The sequence below is a fragment of the Neolamprologus multifasciatus genome, chromosome 14, assembly GCF_963576455.1.
Source record: "Neolamprologus multifasciatus chromosome 14, fNeoMul1.2, whole genome shotgun sequence".
NCBI lineage: Eukaryota > Metazoa > Chordata > Actinopteri > Cichliformes > Cichlidae > Neolamprologus > Neolamprologus multifasciatus.
The window spans coordinates 14873945-14894312 of NC_140452.1; the positions used below are offsets into that span (position 1 = coordinate 14873945).

General features: G+C 40.8%; 1 protein-coding gene across 1 annotated transcript; it reads right to left on the minus strand.

Annotated features, from left to right (window-relative positions):
* Positions 1-1074: 1074 nt before the first annotated feature.
* LOC146503722 (uncharacterized) lies at positions 1075-13643 on the minus strand. The gene is made up of 9 exons (XM_085130870.1): positions 12955-13643; positions 12166-12418; positions 12013-12074; positions 11737-11875; positions 11208-11326; positions 10943-11123; positions 10711-10794; positions 10531-10626; positions 1075-10453 (listed from the first exon to the last, which is right to left on the minus strand). Exons 1-9 carry the CDS (start codon positions 13101-13103, stop codon positions 10106-10108), a joined length of 1431 nt encoding a protein of 476 aa, XP_084986996.1. The 5' UTR covers positions 13104-13643; the 3' UTR covers positions 1075-10105.
* Between the last annotated feature and the right edge of the window lie 6725 nt (positions 13644-20368).

A 20368-nucleotide genomic window follows, 5' to 3' on the forward strand; every position in this document is an offset into this window, starting at 1 on the left:
CAGGAGAAATCGCAGAATCAACAGCCATGAAATTCATTTCTCACATGGCCGCATCTGTGCCTCCTAATCATAACCTGGACTGACAATTCAATCCTGTACTCCAACGCCCGCTTCCTTCTCCCCACCCCGGCTTCCCCAATCACTCCCCATCTCTCACAAAACTCCCTCACCTTCTCCCCCCTCCTTCAGTTTCCCTAATTGCATTGCGACATCCGCACCCCCCTTGCCCCCCCCCCCCCAAACTCATTAGGCCCAGCAAAAAACAATTAACAATGCCAACTTTAATTACAGTAATGGTCGTAAGGGAGTTAGTGACCTGGTTCCTCAGCACAGCTCCATCCAGCCAGCCTCCTAGCAGCACATCCACCTTCTGCATGTGGGATTAAAAAAACAAGATGGGGTGGAGTTTGGATAGCAGACATGGTGTCAGGGTCAGTCTGAACTGGCTGACTAATGGCTGGTCATATATGGTGATTAGGCTGTAAGAGGCTAAAGGGGGTGTCCAGTTTGGTCCCCTAGTGAGACTAAGATGTTTTCTGAGCCCCGTACTGGGGGCTGGGCCTCATCATCCATGTGCCTAGTATTTTATGAAAGTGATGAATGTGTAAAGTCAGGTAAATTACTAAATTAGAGTAATGGATGATTACAGCAATTTGCTCTTAGCACTGCCAGCAAGTGTACTTTCCAGGCTGCAGCACACAATGTTGGCACATCCCACATCTCTGGGCCTGCAGGTGAGTGAGGAGGAGGGTTGAGCGTGGTGCAAGTTTTGGTCAACATGAAGCTTTCATGGAGGTTAGACATGTGCAGCCAATATTAAATTCTTGGCCTGATGCAAAATAGACCTGTGGAAACATATAAAAGATGACCCTTAAGAAGGAAGACATTTAAACATACACGCTGCAAAACGATAGCAATTATTGTAGCTCGTATAGAAGAACAAATACATTTTTAAGGGCCTTTCTGAACGCCATGTGCCTGAGTGAGCGCACCGTTGTCGGCTCAGCTCGGAACTAAATAGTTTAATAAGCAGCTAATAATGCGTTTATTCTGAGCAGAGCACAGGAACAGCCAAGCAACCATATAGGTTAGAAATAAGTGAACATACTACTCTGTGTTTATGACATTTCTTCCCTACAGTTTGAGCCCTAAAAGGAATTAAATTTTACTATAAAAGTAGCTCATGTTGAACTCACCACCTAGATCCAAGGTAGGGAAATCTGTATGACCAATATATATAACCACACATATAACCAAAACCACAGTAAGAGAAAATGAAAATAAATAAAAAACAGCTCTGCCAAAGTGCTAATGAATTGTAACTTTTTATTAAATAAATCTCGCATGTTTTGCAGTTTGTGATGTTGCTCTGGGATGGTATTTATGTTAAGAAAGCCCACTCTACCATTTTAATGCAACTTACTACTGTAGTATGTCTGATCAAATGCTGCATGAGTCTATTAGTGTGTGTGTGTGTGTGTGTGTGTGTGTGTGTGTGTGTGTGTGTGTGTGTGTGTGTGTGTGTGTGTGTGTCTTGGTGTTCGAAGAGGTGTAGTGTAGCATGTGTCAGTACAGGCCAGGGTGAGTGCGCTCCAGCAGTCTGGCAGCACTGTGCTCCCGGCTCCTCATACTCTGGATTAATGCCGATTGTTTGGGAATGACTTGGAACTGTGGACCACACAAGGAGCGCGAGGGGGAATGCCGACCTGCACCATTCTGCAGGAGAGAGAAGCAGACGGGAGTCCACAGGGAGTTTTTAGCAGGCATTATCTTTCTACTTCTCAGTGTTTCCTTTCGTTCTCCGTCTTCCTCCACTATACACACACACACACACACACACACACACTTTCTCCCTTTGTCTTTCACTCTCAGTCTTCTTGCTCCCTTTTTCATTTTTCATTCACCCTTTGAAAACCACTCAGCTGTACCCAGGCCTTTGCTTTCCTGAGGTCAAGATGAAACAACATTTCTGTAACTACAGCTCTTACCTGCCCCGCTGAGTATGTGCGTAGGCGCGTGTGTGCGTCCACAAATACATGTGAATGTATGTTTGTAGTGTTCTGTGGGAGGTCTAAAGCACAGTGTGGGTGGACGCTTAGGGAGGGATATGAAGAGGACAACAATTCATCAAAAAAACACAGGCACTGGCTTCAATTAGCTGAACTCACACTACGTGCGAGGCTGCTTTTTGGCGTGAGCCATTAAAGATGGCCAGTGTTTTGCTGTAGTGTACATTCCTGGTGAATCCTGCTCTGTAAACACAGGGGTGCATCCCTAATATATTTCTTTGCCGCTTAATCGGTTCAGTCAGCAAGTAAGCAAAACTCTCCCACATCCAGCAACAACAGTGAAGGATGCTGACTGGGAGCTCTCTGCCTGCTCAGCTGTGCAGCTCAAATTATGTGAAAGAGGAGAGAATAAAACACAGGAGCTGGCAATGACAGGAGACACAAGACTGACAGCTGTGTTTATAGAGCAGGGTGTGGGAGGCTGTAGCCCTGCGGATTCACTCCATCCAGAAAATGACTCCCATGACCTGCCCAGATGCTTGCTGTGACTTGATAGCATTCATGTGGAGGCTCTTTATAAATCAAATAGGAGCTTGATATCAAATGCATTTTATTTGGTGTCTAGAATGGGTGAAGTCACAGTCTGGGATGGTCGGTTTTTTGTTTCCCAAAGGACAAAGTACAGTAACGTGTGCTAAAAGAGCGGGGTGTGAGTAATGGCAGTGGTGAAAAGTAATCCGATTGCCAATTTATTACAATTAAAGATGAGAAGTGTCAAATACATTTTTAAAAACTGCACACTATTTCTATGCTATACACACATAGTGGGAAAATACAGGTGTTTTGGTGTCACTGTAAGCTGCCTGCAAGACAAAGCAAGCATTTAACACAAGTCTAAAACTGAAGTACCATAGTGGGATTTAGGCATCATTAATGGTTTTATTCGGATATGATTTTTCTAATGTGAGGTGTTAAAGGCTCCTCCGTGGGAACAGACTAGCTATCAGCCTTTTAAACCTCATGGCTACAAAATCAGGTGTGCTTAATAATAACAGTGACTGGGGATTTCACCGAGAAAAGGGTCAAGTGCCAAAAAATAAGCAAAGCAGGATGAGAAGCACTAACAGTAGCTGTGGTGGACAGTTTCTTTTAACACTTTGTTTGCTTCACTTCATTAAAAAGAAGTTATTTTCTTCTCTGTTATGACTTCGGTCTTCCCTGTGGCAGGGGCTAAACTAAAGGATTAAGACGAGCACAAACACAAGCAAGTCCAGCCCACAGTCCAGCTGTTCCACATATTTTTTACCCTGCTATAACATGGAGACAACGCTCTCTTAAGATCTGCGTACAGACTTTGCACAGGGCCGACGCACAGCCACGCCCACCTCTTTTTTAGCTTCCTGTAGTTTCTGTGCATTGTCATCATCATTTATGCCTGCAGTTTCCTGTGTTGGGCTCTTGTTGCAGCTCTTAAAGAACAGCAGATTTTTCTTTTAAAATTTATTTTGAAAAATAATGGGAATGGGAGGAAAGGCCTCTGGATGGTATTGTTGTCTATTTATGTTCTGACACATGCCATCAACTCAGATACATCACACATGAGCACCGGATTAAATATAGGCCTGCAGTGTTTCTGGCATGTTTGATCATGTTTGACCTGCTGACACTGAAACACCACCTTACATTCACACTCTAAATTTGAGCTGATGGGGAACTAATTCCACCAAGCTGCCAGTGACGGCGCAACTCACAGTTCTCGTCTTGCTGCTGTTGTGATTTTCATCCCCACAGCTGCACAGAAACAAACACCAGCCTCCAGTTTTCTTTTACCCACATCCCTCTTTCTTCACTCCCTCCAACTTTTTCTTCCATTCACCTCCCCCTTGTACACTAAGCCAAATACTCCGCATCCACCCACCCCATAGGCTGCCTCTCTCCACTGCAGCTGCCAAGAATAAGACAGGCTGATGTGGGGGCCCCATGGGGGAGGCCCAGCGCTGGTGAAATAGTGCTTCTCCAGCCTGAGCACTGACTCCGCTGAATTCAGCCACTTGGCTCTGTTTATTTAATATTCAGTCAGCTGTGGGGAGTGGGGTTAGCCACAGCTTATAAAACTCAGTCAGCATGACCAAGATATAACCCCCCTCCCCATCATTATTCAACAACTACACATGCACGCATGCACATACTTACACATAACACACGCACGAGCACACACCCTGTACTGTTACACTTTCTCCTACAGGTTATATCATCCAAGGTATGACTACACCAATGAAGTCTCTCTTAGTTTTATGCATAAAGCAGCAGCAGCTTTAATGCAATAATAATACAAATGATACCTTTTAATTTTATAGTGCTCTTTAAAATAAAGTTGAGAGGCATATTTAATCAGAGAAACAGCTCAAGATTTTGTGAGTCATCACAGCAATCACCTTTAGTTTAAATTTCATCTAAAAGTTCTCCGTGTCCAATGTGATGAGTAGAAACAAGGAGGGCGAAAGTTCCATGCAAGCTTTTCATTTTGTCCTTATGTAAACTATAACAACTTTCCTTCCTACACATCAAAGGTGAACTCAAGCATGTAATGAGCTTAACTTTTTGAGTGGTATTAAGACGATTTAAACAAAGCAGGAAACAAGAGAGAACGGCTCGTGCACTCCAAAAAGTGAGTTCAGACGATCGCGAAGCGGTCGAATGTGGATTTGAGCATGAGTGAGGCGGGGGTGGGACCTTCATAATTCTCACAGCAGTCAATATTCACCCTACTCTGCTGGGGGCAATACCAGCATGCTTCATCTATGCATCGACTGGAAGGCTCCATGGCAACTCCCGGGGTCAGGGGTCACACAGAAAGGTTGCTTTTATCCGCTAATGAGGTCGGTACCTGGGGCTCCATGTCTCCCCGCTTCTGTCTCTCTGCCTCTCCTCTGTGTAGTGAAAGGCGGGGGGTTCGGCAGTTATGAATGCCTACCAAGTGACACCAATGCCATCTTCACTCGTCTTCGTCCTGGCCTCTGGGGTGTGCACTTTGAGCCTGGTATGGGGCAGGAGGGGCTACTTGTATTAGGTACTGCCCCATAGGGAAGATAACAAACGGCTCCAAAATTGCTGTCCCCCAGTCTGGCTCCTCACTGTGAAATAAGTGTTCACATGCAAATTGACAATCGCCCCACAAGCCCTGTGGATGGTCCTGCCCCGTACCTTCACTTTAGTTTGATTGATTGCCTTTACACCAACATGGTTTGTGTAGGTAGGTGCTTAGTGTTAAAGTGCACCGTGATTGATGTTATGTTGTTTTGTGTCTTACACACTAATCGGCTGTGGCGAAAGAGTAGTACCGAAAAGTCAAACAAACCATATGATTAACATTTGTCTTTTTAATGATTTACTGAAAGCACCGAGTCGACATGTTGTCTGACTTATAGACTGCTTAAAACAAAGAAGTGTTGAATGAGAGACGAAGCTCCCTATTGGACAAGCTGCTAATGCCCCAGGAAAACACACTTCCACTACCTTCACTATATCACACAAGGCTCATTGGCCCATGTGCCCCTTCAATGGGGCAAACAGGCACCCTCACAGCCTCTGTCCCTCTTCCACACCCCCTTACTCTCACACACACGCCCCCTGTCATGTTCACAGGACTGAGAAAGGAGTCCATTAACTCTGATTTAGTGGCAGTGTCATGCGGTCCCCTTTGTAAGGTGGTGACATTCGGTGAATAGGAATCAGAATTCCCATCACCACCACCACCCCTCCTCCCTTCCTCTAACTTTTCTCCTCCCGGCTCCATGCGCAGGGTATGCGGAGGAGTTTGTGTGGCTCTGGTGGGAGTGTGAGGGGTTCCGCGTTGCAACTTTCGGGGGGTGGGGACATGGATTGAGAGGGTTTTGCTGCCACATGTCTCTGAGTGGCGGACTCTTTGTGCCTGGGCCAGCCTGTTTGTTTAGCCTTTCCTCGGAGAGCTGCCTCACACATTGGTGCCTCGTACGGATGAAAAAAGAGACAGGTTCAAACTTTGAGAGGAAAGGAGTTGTTGTGTTGCGTTTGTGTTAAATAAACCCAGCTTCTAATATTCTTGTCAGTTATGGCACACCATGGACGTCTTTTAGCTGTATCACCTAAAAGACGTCCATCAAATAAGACACAGAGAAAGGAAGTCTTATAAAAAAAAAATCCAGAAAATAGGATAACTTATCTTGTAAAACTCAAAGTTAAAGAACAAAACACTGTCTACATTATAATATAGAGTTATTCGTTAAACATAGGAGCTCGTGATAACTGACAAAAAAGTAAAAGAAAAGAAAATCTGGACATCAGAACTGCATCATCTGGCCTCGTAACCTTTCCAAAGAAATGTTATTTCTTGGGGAGGATTGTTGAGAAATCAAACCATCAGTTTCTTTGGCAACAGAGATAAAACAAAATGATTAAAGACAGGTGATGTAGTGCATACTGGAAGTTTTTTCAGTGTCATTAAAAAAACTAAAAAAGATTTATTATGTAATATTTAATGCTGCAGACAGCAACATCTGGAATAATCCTATAACTTTGTGAGATTTTTACCTCACAAGTAACCCTTGGTCAGATCTTTTCTTTCAAATGCAGTACACCTTTTTTGTTTTAAATTTATTACACAACTAAAACCTTACAGTCATACTTACTCAGATGATGCTCAAGTGGTATAAGAACATGCAATTTAATGTGAAATAATGAAAATGTTATTGAAAGGCCTCACATCTGTTACTAGCTGGTATCAAAAGCTGGTGGTGTGCACTGCCCCCGTAAAGTCCCTTCCATTTCTGACTCTCCGCTCCCTGCAGCCAGTGGTGTCATCCGTGTCAGCACTGCAGGTGAGCTACATTTTAAAAAAAACCAAGAGGCCAGAGAGGTCAGCCTTCATTATTCTACCCTGCTCGCTTGGAAAAACAAAATAAGAAAATATTTACACAAACAGGAAGCTGTGCATTTCCTAATGATTGGAAACATGTTGAGCGTGACGCTTGTTCCCTCCCTCCCGGCTATTGGTGCCGCCCTCTCACTCAGCACACACATATACACCCCTTCATGCACATATATAGGCTACAAGTGCACTGAACTGGATGGTATGTAGTATGAGAACAGGCTGGCATTATACTGGCACGAAAGATTTTAGGAGTTAAGCTTTCTTTGACATTAAACTCCGGATGGTGGAATGTTTCAACCCAAACTAAGAGCCCATTAATGCTGTTGAGTTTAGGCTTCCCTCCAGCCATGTTAGATCAGCCATAATAAGTTGTGAGTTTATGGACCTTTGCTCCCCAAATGTCTACCATGTTGCTAATTGCGTACATCTGTGGCTCTCGTTTTGATGTTTTGTCACAATGTGCAGCTGTCCATTCTATTTCCAACAAACTCTGATTAAAAGTGGCATGTCCCTCCTGTTATCTGTGTTCAGCCCTAATAAGAGCCATGCAACAGCTTTTGTGTTTTAGAACATACTCTGAAATTCAACTTAGAAGCTCATTTTTAAGTCAAAATAAGAAAGAAAAATACACCTCAAACCACCAATGAAGAGTTATTTGCCAAGATTATTGTTTGTTCATAGTTGCCATAACTAAACAGTACTTGAAAAGGAAACACATCTTTTTGAAATTACCTAGTATCTTGTATATATAAAATATTTAATTTGGCAGTTTTTGCTGATGTCACAGATGTGTCAAATTACAGAAATCAAAATACACAGAATACATGGACTATAATTCTGATTTCCAGCTTCATATTTTTTATTCTTGGACATTATTAAAGTAGCTTTGATAGAGTCACAGTTAAAATAATCCTTATTTCTTATTTATACTCTGTCATGGTGCAGCTCCACAGCCTGTACACTCTCTAAAACAAGGCCACGATCACTTCAAGCCTACTTCTTATGGCCGTATCAGGGATACTTTTATTCATTATTGAGTCCTAAAACCTGAAAGCAACTGTTTCTGTGCAGTTTCTAACTTAGAACCTATTTAAAAGAATGAAATGATATACTGGATTTAAAAATGTTTATGATGTCAAGTCAGATTCAAAATTAAAATTTAATCTAATCACATACTAAGATGATTGATGCATTCATGTGTTCAACAAAAAATGACTTAAGAACTGCTTGTTTGCACACACGTTATGTATGATATGTTACAGAGTGATGTCACGGCTGCACTCTTCAGGTCTACATAAATTACCAAGGATGTCACTGCCGTTATTATAAAAGCTTAACAAGACCCCAACCAGACACACGCGCACACACAACCATATTAAATCTTAATGGAAACTTAATGTGGATTTTAAACAGTTTAATTAACTGTGATCTTAAGAAAGTTTCTTGACAAGGTCTTGAGTTTGTTGATATCAGATAGCAGTTGCTTATACTACGGCATGGTGTCATCAGCGGGGGGATCAGCACAAATGCGTGCTATGTGTACGCCAGTGAAACCTGATCTTGAGTAATTGTCAGGATAAGGCGAGGGATTGACCTCTGCCATGAACCATATTTTCTGAAACAACACATACTTGAGCTGGCTTTGAAATAGCCTCTGCTACAGGACCAGAGTAGCCTCTGAGGAAGCCAGCCATCAACTTTTTAGTGTAACTAAACAAAGCCTGTGGTAATTTCATTCGCTCACTATTGCATTTTCAGCAAGCAGATATCTGATGCCATCTGCTCTCCCAGATGCCATCCCTCTGATGGCCTTGGCATCACACGCCAGCAATGTGAGGTATGAGTTTATCTGGACACAGCCAGGATGTGCCCCACTATTTTGTATTGAAGCTCTGTTTCTCACCCCTTTCATTTATTTATTAAATCACTTAATAAAACATCTTTTGACTGTTGGACCTCAAAGCAGATGTGGTCGTTGTTATTGTAACCAAGCATCCAAGACAGTTATGTTCTGTGTTTCCATTACTGATTAGTGGAAAATGTTACATACAAACTCATGAGGGATGTCATAACGATTTATTTTTTAAATTCAAACTCTTGTGTCTTTGAAGTCCAAACAACCAGACATGCATCTCTCCTTCCACAGGCTTTACATCTCTCTACAACGAAGTTCACACACACACTGTGTTTGTATCTTGGTGTTGTGACAGCTCAAATCCTGCAGTGTTCAGTTCACATTCCTTTCATCCCAAATCCCCCAGGGGTCGGCCCCACCACTCCCAATCACAGTGTGAGAAAATCAGACAGATGCATCATCTGGCAGATGGTAGGAAAGTCCATGGTCAAAATGACATCTTTGTCACACATGCTGTACAGAGTCCATGCAACAGGCGCTTAACTGCGGCTATGAATTAACAGGTTTCTATGAGAAGTCCTGCACGTTTCAGCCTGAAACATTAGGAATCTGGTTGAGAAAACCATCGCCTTTGGCGTAGCGTTGCAGGGTGACTGAATTTGGATCAAAGACATTTGTTTCTTTTAAAAATGGTCTAGAGGGCCGCTCAGTTTTTAGTAACAAAAATACTTGCCATATTGGCCTCCTCTCCCCTAGGTTATTTTTTTAACCTGAAACCTTCAATAAAAATATACTTCTTAAATTCAAAGAGCTGTACAGGATAAGACTTCAATACAACTTTCAAAATCACATTTCAAGCACAAAGAGAACAGCTGGTGACCTTATCCAGTGAATTAAAATCACAGAAAACACCTGAAATATTGGCCCAAATTCAAATTTTCAAAACTATTTTTGACTGACTGAAGTTTATGTTTGAACAAATGCACCCAATACTTCTATCTTGTTGACAGCAGGGAAATGGTTCACACTGGGCTCAGTCAACCTGAGATCAGTGTACATGTCCACATCGTACCTGTTTATTCTCGAAGTAACTGATGAAAGTGTGCCCCCTAGTGCTTGAAATGTGCTTTACAGTGAAAATCTGTTCTTGCCTGCTCTTAAATCCAAGAGGTAGAAAAGATAAAGCAAGCTAAGTTAAAGTACACATACAAGTCAAAGCAATGCTATGACAAAGATCAATAAATAATAAAATTTTAGGCAACCAGCAAATGATCAACATTTGAATATTCCTTCCCCAGCTCACTACCACACCTTCTGCTTTTAAATACGTTTTTAACACTTCTTCCCTCCAGATATGCGCAGACGTCGTCCGATTGTGGAAGGGAAATGTAGCGCCGACCTCTTGCACAGTGAGAAAATATTGTCTGTTTTTGTGGCTGTACCTGTATCCACCGAGGAAGCAGACGTGGAGGAAGAGGTGGAGTTACGGTGCTCCACAGACACTTTACTGTGGGCATGATAAGAAGTCTGTGGCGGTACCGAGTATAAATGTGGCCCGTCAGCATGAATGAGGGGCCCGGCATGTTTTTCCTGATTTTGTTTTCCAAGTCCCTCCAGGTGGGCCTGGAAGGTAGAGATCTGTTGTTCCAGAGAGGTGAAATTCTCCTGCACCTTGTCAAACTGAACGAAGAGACATGTTTTTATTCCTGGTGCGTTTTTAAACCTTGTTAAAGCTGTTTGTCTTAAGTTTAGTGTACCTGCTCAATATTAGACTGAAGCAAGAGCTCTGGCCAAACTGACTCACTGTTGCAGTTCACGCTGTTGCTCGTGTGGGTGTGACTCCAGGTTAACTCCTGTGGAACAGGGCATTAGATTTCTGAGTGAATACAACAATAACAGAAATAACATATTCTTTTTGTCTTTCTTGAGGAGTTAACCTGCAGTAGTTGTGTGCTGCCCTTCAAATGAACCTGACAAGACTGAAGTTTGTTCCTGTAGTCACCCAAGACCGACAACAAATTCTATGGCAAACACACAATATCATGAACAACACTCAAAGGCAGGGGAAACAGCAATGTTAACAACAGCTGTTAAAATAAAAACTTCAAAGTGAAAATAAAAAAAGTAAACTATACTACAGTTTGCTAACTGGTTTCCACATGTCTTTACCTGTGTGTCTCTCTGAGCAGAGGCCAGATCTCTGTGGCCTTGGGTCTCCTGTTTGAAGAGTGTGACCCCAGTATGCAGCTCCTCCAGCTGAGCCCAGAGGTCATTTAAGCCCTGCAGCATGTTCTTCACACTGGCCTCAAAGTCCCCCTGCACCTGGACAAGAGTGCACAGGGACACTCTCCTGTCAGACAGAAAAAGAGTGTCTCATAAATACAACTAAACTCTGGCTCCATAGAAGCAGATGGTTGGTACACTAGCAGCTCACCTCTGCTGCAGGTAGGTGTGGAGGAGTTTCAGTTTCTCTGTCACTACAGAGCTTTGGTCCACCTCATCCAGTCCCACCTCTGATCCCACATCAGTCACCTCCAGTGTGTGAGACACTGACTAACATGAAACAGAGAGGATTCACAGGCTGATTTTTAGTATTATGGGTTTGTTTTGTCAAGAACGATAGACAGGGGAGGCAGAAAGAGACAGAACATTAAATTCTTTTCTCATTTCAGTCTACTTAATTCAGAGCAGGACTGGCAGGAGCTCAGTGATGGCATGTGTTGCCTGCGGTTAGAATATCTATGTATTTCTGAGCGGAGGGTCTGATCTATATTACGAACAAAGACTTTACACTGCTCTAAATGCAAAACGCAACTGAAACCACAGGAGATGAAAAGTATGGCTCAAGGCAAGTGTGTGTGTGTGTGTGTGTGTGTGAGAAAGAGAGAGAGAGAGAGAGAGAAAGAGAGAGACATTAGGGTGGGGTGGGGTGCATTTTTTTCCTTAAGTTGGTTTTGTTTTACCTCCAGTCTGGAGAGAAGAGCCTGAATGTGGGGCACATTGGGGTCTGGCAGAGGTTCCTGCAGCACACACAGCAGCAGGCTGTCAGCCAGGGCAAGAATCAGATTAATATTCACACCTGGGTTTCTTGCCTGGTACATCCTGAAGAAAAGAGCAAAAAATGTTACACTATATGCAACACAATTTTGGGGTAATTTATTAGAAAAATGTTGCCAAAAAAAAAAAAAACATTCATACCAACTGAAGACGATATAAGTGTGACAATAATAAAGCCTCACCGTAAACACTGATCATTCCTGATTTCAGTCACAATCTCCTGTTCAGTCCCCAGAGGCTTTCCCTGGAATTGAGAAAAAGTCAGTGAATAAATATCACAGAAATAAAAACACAAACAAGCTCAAGGCAGATTCACTCCATGAGGCTGTGCTCACCTGGCTCTGTCCTGGCTGCAGGCAGCACTTCAGGGCATGGATGCAACCTCCCAGAGAAATCAACAGAAGGCATACAAAAAGTAGTCTCCAGCACACATCCACTCTCAGTACAGAAGGGTGCGACAGTGCCTCCACTTGGCAGACTGACCAAACTACAAAAACTGGAGTAAAGCCATACCAGGCTCCCAACGTGCCCACAATCTGGGACCACGGTGTGTGCTGGGACTGAGCATCAGCTTGTGTTTGAGCTGAACTGTAGGTAAAGCAAACAAAACCAAGACAGTGTGAGATCAAGGTTACCTAATAATTAAAAACACTATTAAATGGTTGCTAAATGGGAAGGACAAGGGAAAGTTCTTTCAGGCCAGCACAAATTTTACGCAGACAAAAATTCCCTTTAATAAACATTAAAGTTTGATCATCGCTTGCCGCATAATGACTGGAATTTACAAAGTCCTGTTTTTAAAACAGCACAAATAGTGATGGAACATTACAAATAATGGTATCCTTGAAATCCTCCAAATTCACAATAACAGACCAGCTGTATCTCCAGTTGTGTCAAAGAGGCTAACGCTTGAAATAGCAGTATACTAATTTATAATTACTTCAGATCTTTTACCTTGTGTGTAATGGTAAGTTCTAAGACATGAATCCCACAGAAGACTTTGGCTTTAAAACCTGCTGTAAAGCAATTACTACACTGACATATCCTTCCTTTAGCACCACACAATCAGTGTACTGAAGAACTCAAATCAAAGGCTAGTAGCTGAAAGATAGTGATCTTCCTACCTCTGCACGTTTCGGCTCCTTTCTTCACGTTCTCCCTTCCCGACTTCCTTTACCCGCTCCATCCATTTACAGGTCCACACCCAGCTTACCCCGTCTGCCTTTCCTGAAACCCCTTGCTTTTTGAGGTAGCTGACTGTTAAACAAGGCATAGGAGCAACAAGGACACAGTCATTCTGGCTAAAAATAACAGCAGGTTGTGTAGATGTACTTGTGTTGAGAACGTGATTAACACGTGAACAAGCATGATAAACTGGTTTAACTGGAAGAATTGTTTTAGTTAAGTAGTGGCATTTTCCTTTCCCTGCATTCCATCCATCTGGAATGTGCTTAACATACCGATCACCATTGTACAAAGGACAAGCCCAGTTCCACCTATTTACTCCAGGAGCAGGCAACAAGCCCTCCAAATGTCACGACTTTCTGTATGAATCACAAACTCAATGACCAGTTCCAATCTGTGCAACAAACAATCCAAGTTATTTTTGCAAGATTGAGCTTTACAAATGAAACAGAGCACATTTTCAATAAGTAATCCCCATGTATAAATCAGATTACTAAGCACTGTCTGTTTAAGTTGTAATAATCAATAAATATGAGTTTAAGTGTGTTTCTGCTCTCTTAGGTCATGCTGCCATCTAGCAGCTGTGACAGGAATAAACTTCAAACAAGATCAATTTAACCTGAAGAGGCACCAAAATAAGGCACCAATGGTTTCACGATTAGAGATTTTTAGGAAAAAATGAAAAAGATCAAACAAAATCAGCTAGCAAGTAATGATAGTATCGCAAGGGCCTGAGCCTTAAAAATAGAGAGAACACTGACAGTTTTTGCTTTTTTCTGTCACAGATTATCTCAAATAATAATTAAAATTAGCAACCAAGCAATCACCAGTCTCCTGAAATTAGCTGTCAACTGATGTCGATCATTTTAAGTTGATTTTAAGTGCCTGTACATGCATGTATACAAAACCTTTCAAAGTAATAGAATGAGATTATCACATTTGTTATGATTAAGATAAAGGGTTAGGATATTATTATTATTTTAGTATATTATGGTGTTATCTTCTTAATGAATCTCTTATTTTAACACCTAAAAACCTAATAGTCAGTTTGCAGAATTTAAAATAAAAGCAAAACCATCCCATCTCATCAATAGCATTAAATAATTCATTTGACAAGGCTGCTTTTATGGATCATTCTGTATCTGTCTAAAAATGAGTGTAAATGAATCGTTTTAATTAATTGGAGTATTCTATAATACATGTCAATTTAAAAATATAAAGTGAACAGATTTTTATTCTTAAAAAAAGAAACAAAATAAAACTTTTTAAAATAATCTTTCTATTCATCTTTATTAGTAACCAGGAAAGCAGAGAGGGAGGAAAAAGTAAAAAAAAATACTGAATCTACTGACTCGTGTCACAGCTCCCAGTAGTTTAAAAAGATTAAGGTCTTCCCAAAATGGATGTTTTTTTCAGCTTATTTCCTTGTACATATCTAACCATTGCTATCAAAAATAATTCTGATATTAATACAAAAGAAACATTTTTGATGTCTTAAAGTAAGTAGGGGAGACCGGGGATAGTTGTAACGTGGGTCAGTTGTAACACTTCCAATTTCTCCATTCAGGGCTAAGTTTCAAATGATGTGATTCATCCTGTGCATGCCCAATTCAGTTCTGCTATCGCATGTGAAAAATCAGCACATTTTGTCAAACACAGACAATTTAACACGAAAAAAAGTAATTTGTATGCCAAAAAGTACGTTTTTCTACTTTATTTCAATTTATAATAGCATTATCTGCTTTGCAGTTAAACTCATCAAACTTAAATTGTGTTATTTGTATGTCTATGGGGATATATTCTGTGTAGGTCTTTAGTACAAATGTTTTAGCCGTTGGCTGTAATGTTAGCTAGTTCATGGCTATGGGAGTCTGGGTCAGTTGTAACAGCAACAGTCTGGGTTAGTTGTAACAATAATGCAGATGTTACAACTTACCACACAATTACTTTAACTTACATTAAACAAGTTGGGGATATGAAATCAGCAGAGAGAGGTTCACTGGTCACCTTTGTATATGCGGTTAATGCCATTGGCAACACAATTCCTCCACTGTTTGTGTTCCCACACATACATTATGCAGACCACTGTGTCAGAGATGGACCAGTAGGAAGTATTGGTAGTGGAGATAAATCAGGATGGGTGCAAGAAACAGATTTCCACATCTTTCTGAAGCACTTTGCAAACCACACCAAGGTAAGCCATGATAAAAAGTAATGGAATTGCAATGCTGGTGCACAACTACATTTTTTCAGCTTCATTGTTATGTTCAAAAGTTGGTGCAAGAGTTGTAGGTTATAATGCCCACTGAGCCAATGAGGCCAAACTCTAGGAAGACCAACCAAAATTAATGAAATATTCAGTTGCAGAAAATTCCATAATTTGTCTTTTTTGGGGGGTTGGCATATGTTCAAAAGCTAGATTTCTGCATTCTGTCACACACACACATAGCTACATAAATGGCTCTAAGTGCATTCATGTGTTGAATAAAAAAGATTACATGTTAATGTTTTGTTTGTACCCTTATTTCATTGTGTTACATTTCACCCCAGGATATGTTACAACTAACCCAGACTATGGAGTTAATTGTAACATTTCACTCTTTGTGTTTGAGACCATACCATGCAATGGGTAATTGTGCTGCAGAGAAAATAGCTGTACTATTTAATAGCAGAGACATGTAAAAACTTTGCATTACATTTTTTAATCCACTACCTTAAAAGAGCTCCAATTTACAGACAGAAATGTCAAAAATGTTACAACTATCCCCGGTCTCCCCTATGTAGCTGCCGTCATAGGCAACTCTATTTTAGTTCATTTTATTAGATATTTAAGGTTGAAACAATTAGTAGTTGAAATATTAAATAAATAAAAAGAGTGCCTTCTTTGGACCTCCCCATGACGTAAAGATGAAAGTTTTATTCCCTTTGAGTGAGGCCAATGAGGTAAATGTTTTATTTTGTTTATTATCGTTGTATGTAAATACGCGACTGTTGCGTGATATTCCAGTGCGATTACCGCAGTGTGAAGTGTAATGTGTATTTTATTGATCCTTTTGTTGGAATGTTTCGTTATATATAATGCTTAAGGACTTTATTAAGAATATTCATTTAAGTTTGTATTTCTTTTTAGTTCTGACTCCATTGTATCGGCTGTGGTTGGACATCATTACATGTTAAGACATGTCGAAGAATCCTCCTGTCCGAAAAGAAATGTCAGTTTAACCGCAAAGAACAAGTTGAGCTTTATTAAGACTCGAGGGGAGTAACAAAGTATCTACTGGAACAAGAAGACACAAGTGGGCAAGAGATGACAACAGGGCGCTGTTGGAATGCTACTAAGTAACCTCGGTGGAACAGGTTACATGAAAAGGATATGGGACCTATTGTTCCAGCATTCGGAAAAAGGAACTGCTTTCATAGCTAGAGATACACAAGGTACAACACAAATGCTACAGCGAGGGGGAGCCAGGACGACAAGTCATTAGGGAGATATCATTACCCCCACCTGAGATTGGGTACCTAGTCATAAGTGCGATGGGAAAAGGAGCAAACATGAACTGGCCTCATGTCAAAACTGGAAACCTGGAAACTCCGTACCAAGATCTCTGAAGGTCTACCAGAAGATGTGAATGCAGCACTACGGACAATCCCTACAGGGACCATCACTGAGACTAATCAGCTGATCTACATCACGAAAGCAATGAGAGGCTTTGCTATAAGATGAACAGCCACCAGTGTTGGGCAGGTTACTTTGAAAAAGTAATTAATTATAGTTACTAGTTACTTCTTCAAAAAAGTAACTGAGTTAGTAACTGAGTTACAATATTCTAAAAGTAATTAATTACTTGAAAAGTAACTGTTGCGTTACTTTAAAAAACCGTTTAACCCTCTGGGGTCCAGGGTATAATTGGCCATTTTTAACCACATTTCACCTTTAAAAACTGTTTACTTTGCCTTGTTTGGTATCATCCTTTTCAGCACAACCTCACGTGTCTGAATTTACAGTCATGTTTTCATTTTGACATACTGTATTAACACAATTGATCTAAAATCAGACAAAAAACATAAAATCAGAGTAGAAAAGGTTATATTTTTTTACTCTAACAACCACAAACATGTTTAATGAATCATATTTCATAACTTTAAATGCAAATATAAATGGTCAATTTTAAAATCCTATGCACAAGTTTGCAAACAAATAACAAAGTTATTTGCATCCATTTACCTTTTACCTCCTTTTTTAAAGAACCATTTCAAACTATTTACAGAACAATCAGCTGTTCTGCATTCAATAAGATGCCACACAAATTATTTGTGCCACTCCAAAAAAATAATTTCTGTCCATTATAAAGGAGAACATCACAGCCTGATCCCTGCAGGTCTGACAGCAGCAGGTGTATCACTCCTTTTTCTACCTGGAGACAGCAGTCGCCTCATTGTTCTGACACACAACACTACACACTAACTACACAAGATGACACATTAACTACTCCAAACATGCTAAACGTCACAAATCTCTCACATCTCAAAACTCGCTCTCTCTTTTTCTGCTGTCTTTCTCTCTCTCGCTCGCTCTCCACCACTCCTAAAACTTTTCCTGTTTTTTTGTTTGTTTGGTTGGTTTTTTTGGTCATAAGCAGAGAGTGCTTGCTAGCTCTGTCCTTAGACAGTAAACATGACAAAATTATTGAGGAAAAAACGCCGCGTATATATTGTTTATCATGACTCTGGTTTTACATGGCCTATCAACACAATTTATAAACTGGTATATATCACCTTGTTGCTTTGTCTTTAAGTGGTCATGTGATTGGCTTACCACGACTACTTTATTCTTCCTCAGTCAAACAGCAGCACTCGTGCAATTGTTTTGCCCCCTGAGCTCCAGGTGTTGTGCTAGACAGTGATCGTGATTACGGTCTGCAGGAGCGCGCACAGCTGCTTAAAACTGTAGCGTCCAGATTACTTATGTAGTCAGCTACTTCCATGCAAATGATATAAGATGCAGTAAGCTGAACACAGCTTCAACCGTCTGTTTGTTGAAAAATAGTAACGGACCGCATTTTCTTGTGTAACTGTAACAGCATTGTAATGATAGGAATAGTAATTAGTTCGATTACTGAAAAAAGTAACGCTGTTAGTAACGTTGTTACGTGTAATGCCGTTATTCCCATCACTGATAGCCACAAGGAGCAGTACCCTCCATGGAGAAGGAGACTAGAGGCCAAGATCAAGGTAGCATGGAGGGAAGTTAGACAACTATCAGAGTTGCAGAAAGGTGCAATGAAAAAGGTGCCTAAGAAGTATGGCAAGTTGGCCACACCCAAGGCCTTGGATACTACCAGGAAATAATTTAAGCCTTGGCCCAGCCCATAACCGTAATACTCAGTGGCAAGTGGATCTAAGGCTACGTCCACACGTACCTGGGTATTTTTGGAGCATTTGCACCTTTCGTCCAAGTAAACGGCGTTTTCGGTCATTGAAAACGGAGATTTTTAAAAACTCCTGCCAGGGTGGATATTTTTGAAAACTCTGTTTTTGCATTTATATGTGGACAGAAAAACAGAGAAAACGCAGTGTCAAAGGTGTGCGCCTTTTTTGACGTCACACTGTGCGCCACGTTGTTTCGGTGAAATTAATTTCTACAATACTGTTACTGTTAATTGTACTCTCTGCAGTGTTTAAATGCTTACATATACACACACAGCTACTGTCCCTCCACACATACTATCGGTTCTGCTTCTATGCCCCAGCTTTGTTTACTATTTCCCACCGAGGCTTCTAGACTTCTGATTGGGCAACATTTCTGCATGGTTAGGAATATATCGCCACCTGTTGCTTTGGCATGTTCCTAGCAGCGTTTTCCGGGATTATTTTTTAAAACGGAAACGGAAAATCTCCGTTTTCAAAAATACCAGAGTATGTGTGGACGTAGCCTAAGTGTAGAGTGTATAAGATGTCTACTGAAGACATTACTTTTAGACCATGCATTTGATCAATGCCTTTTTACAACATCAAAAAATCTGTTTTGATTATATCACCTTTTTCAGCAGAGTCCTGTTCATACATCAGTTTGATCTCCTCCTCCAGCTGCAGCTCTTCCTCCAGCTCACTCAGCCCTGCTCCTTCACTCACTGCTCTCCACTTGTTTTATTGTTTCAGTTAAAGAACACAGATTGGGAGATGTCTCCTATTCTCTGTCCTAGCTGTTTAACTTTAAGTAGAGGAAAAGGTTTGACATATGTTGCTGTTGTTTACATTTAAGCTAAAAAAAGAAAATACAAATACAAAGGATTATAATACATGTAGAGTTGCATACACATAACAGCATTCTGTTGCAACATGAGCAGTTTATAATTAAAGTAACACACACACCTTGAAAAACTAAACAACCACAACATAAACTCACTTTGTTTTTGTAGGTGTGTGTGATCAGGTGATCAGGCTTTTTCTTCTGTTTTTACAGATTTTTTATTTTATTTTTATTTTTTTGACAGTGTGCGGGAAGGAAATGGAAGGAAAATTGGATTTGGTAAGGGGGGGATTTTGTTCGTTTGAGGGCCAGGGTGTGTGGTAGCCGTTTTAATGTTGCCTTCTGTTATTGCTTTTCTTTCAGATTTTTTCCCCCCATTTTAAGGTGGACCCTTGATTTTTACGGAGGGTTACAATCCTTGATTGGCTGGCATGGGATGATCGTCAGTTAATTCAGGTCACCTTTGACTTACTGGAAATAAAAGCTGGCCAAGATAAGTCTTCCATGTATCTTCCATGCCACGTGACATCTATTTATTAGTGATCATTGTGTCTTGGTTATGTTAAATAAATAATTTTATATTCAAGTGTCTTTTAAGCGTAAAACAAACACATAAAGCCTTTCCTACTCTCTGTTTTGCTGCTGTCTTTTGCAGACTGATCTCTGCATTTGCAAAAACAAATGCTTGCAAGTACTAATTGCTATATTGTAATATATTGTTTTAGTGCAGGGGTGTCGAACTCCAGGCCTCGAGGGCCAGTGTCCTGCAGGTTTTAGATATAACCGTAGGTCAACACACCTGAATGAAATAATTAGTTCATTACCAGGCTTCTGGAGAACTTCAAGACATGTTGAGGAGGTCATTTAGCCATTTAAATCAACTGTGTTGGAGCAAGGACACATCTAAAACCTGCAGGATACCGGCCCTCGAGGCCTGGAGTTCGACACCTGTGTTTTAGTGAATGTAATATTGAACAATATTACATTGAACAATATTAAAGTGTAACCATCTTCTGGTGGCTGCTTTCACCAGTATAAGTCACAAAACTCTAATTGTCTCAATCTCAATCAATGTGGCTCAAAATCTCTGAGGAATGTTTCTA

Coding starts and splice junctions, on each gene's coding strand:
- LOC146503722 (XM_085130870.1), bottom strand. CDS start 13,103: ATGCCTTGTTTAACAGTCAGCTACCTCAAAAAGCAAGGGGTTTCAGGA. Junction 11,124..11,207: donor CACACCTACCTGCAGCAGAG/GTGAGCTGCTAG, acceptor TCTGTCTGACAG/GAGAGTGTCCCTGTGCACTC. Junction 10,454..10,530: donor TTCAGTCTAATATTGAGCAG/GTACACTAAACT, acceptor CTCTTCGTTCAG/TTTGACAAGGTGCAGGAGAA.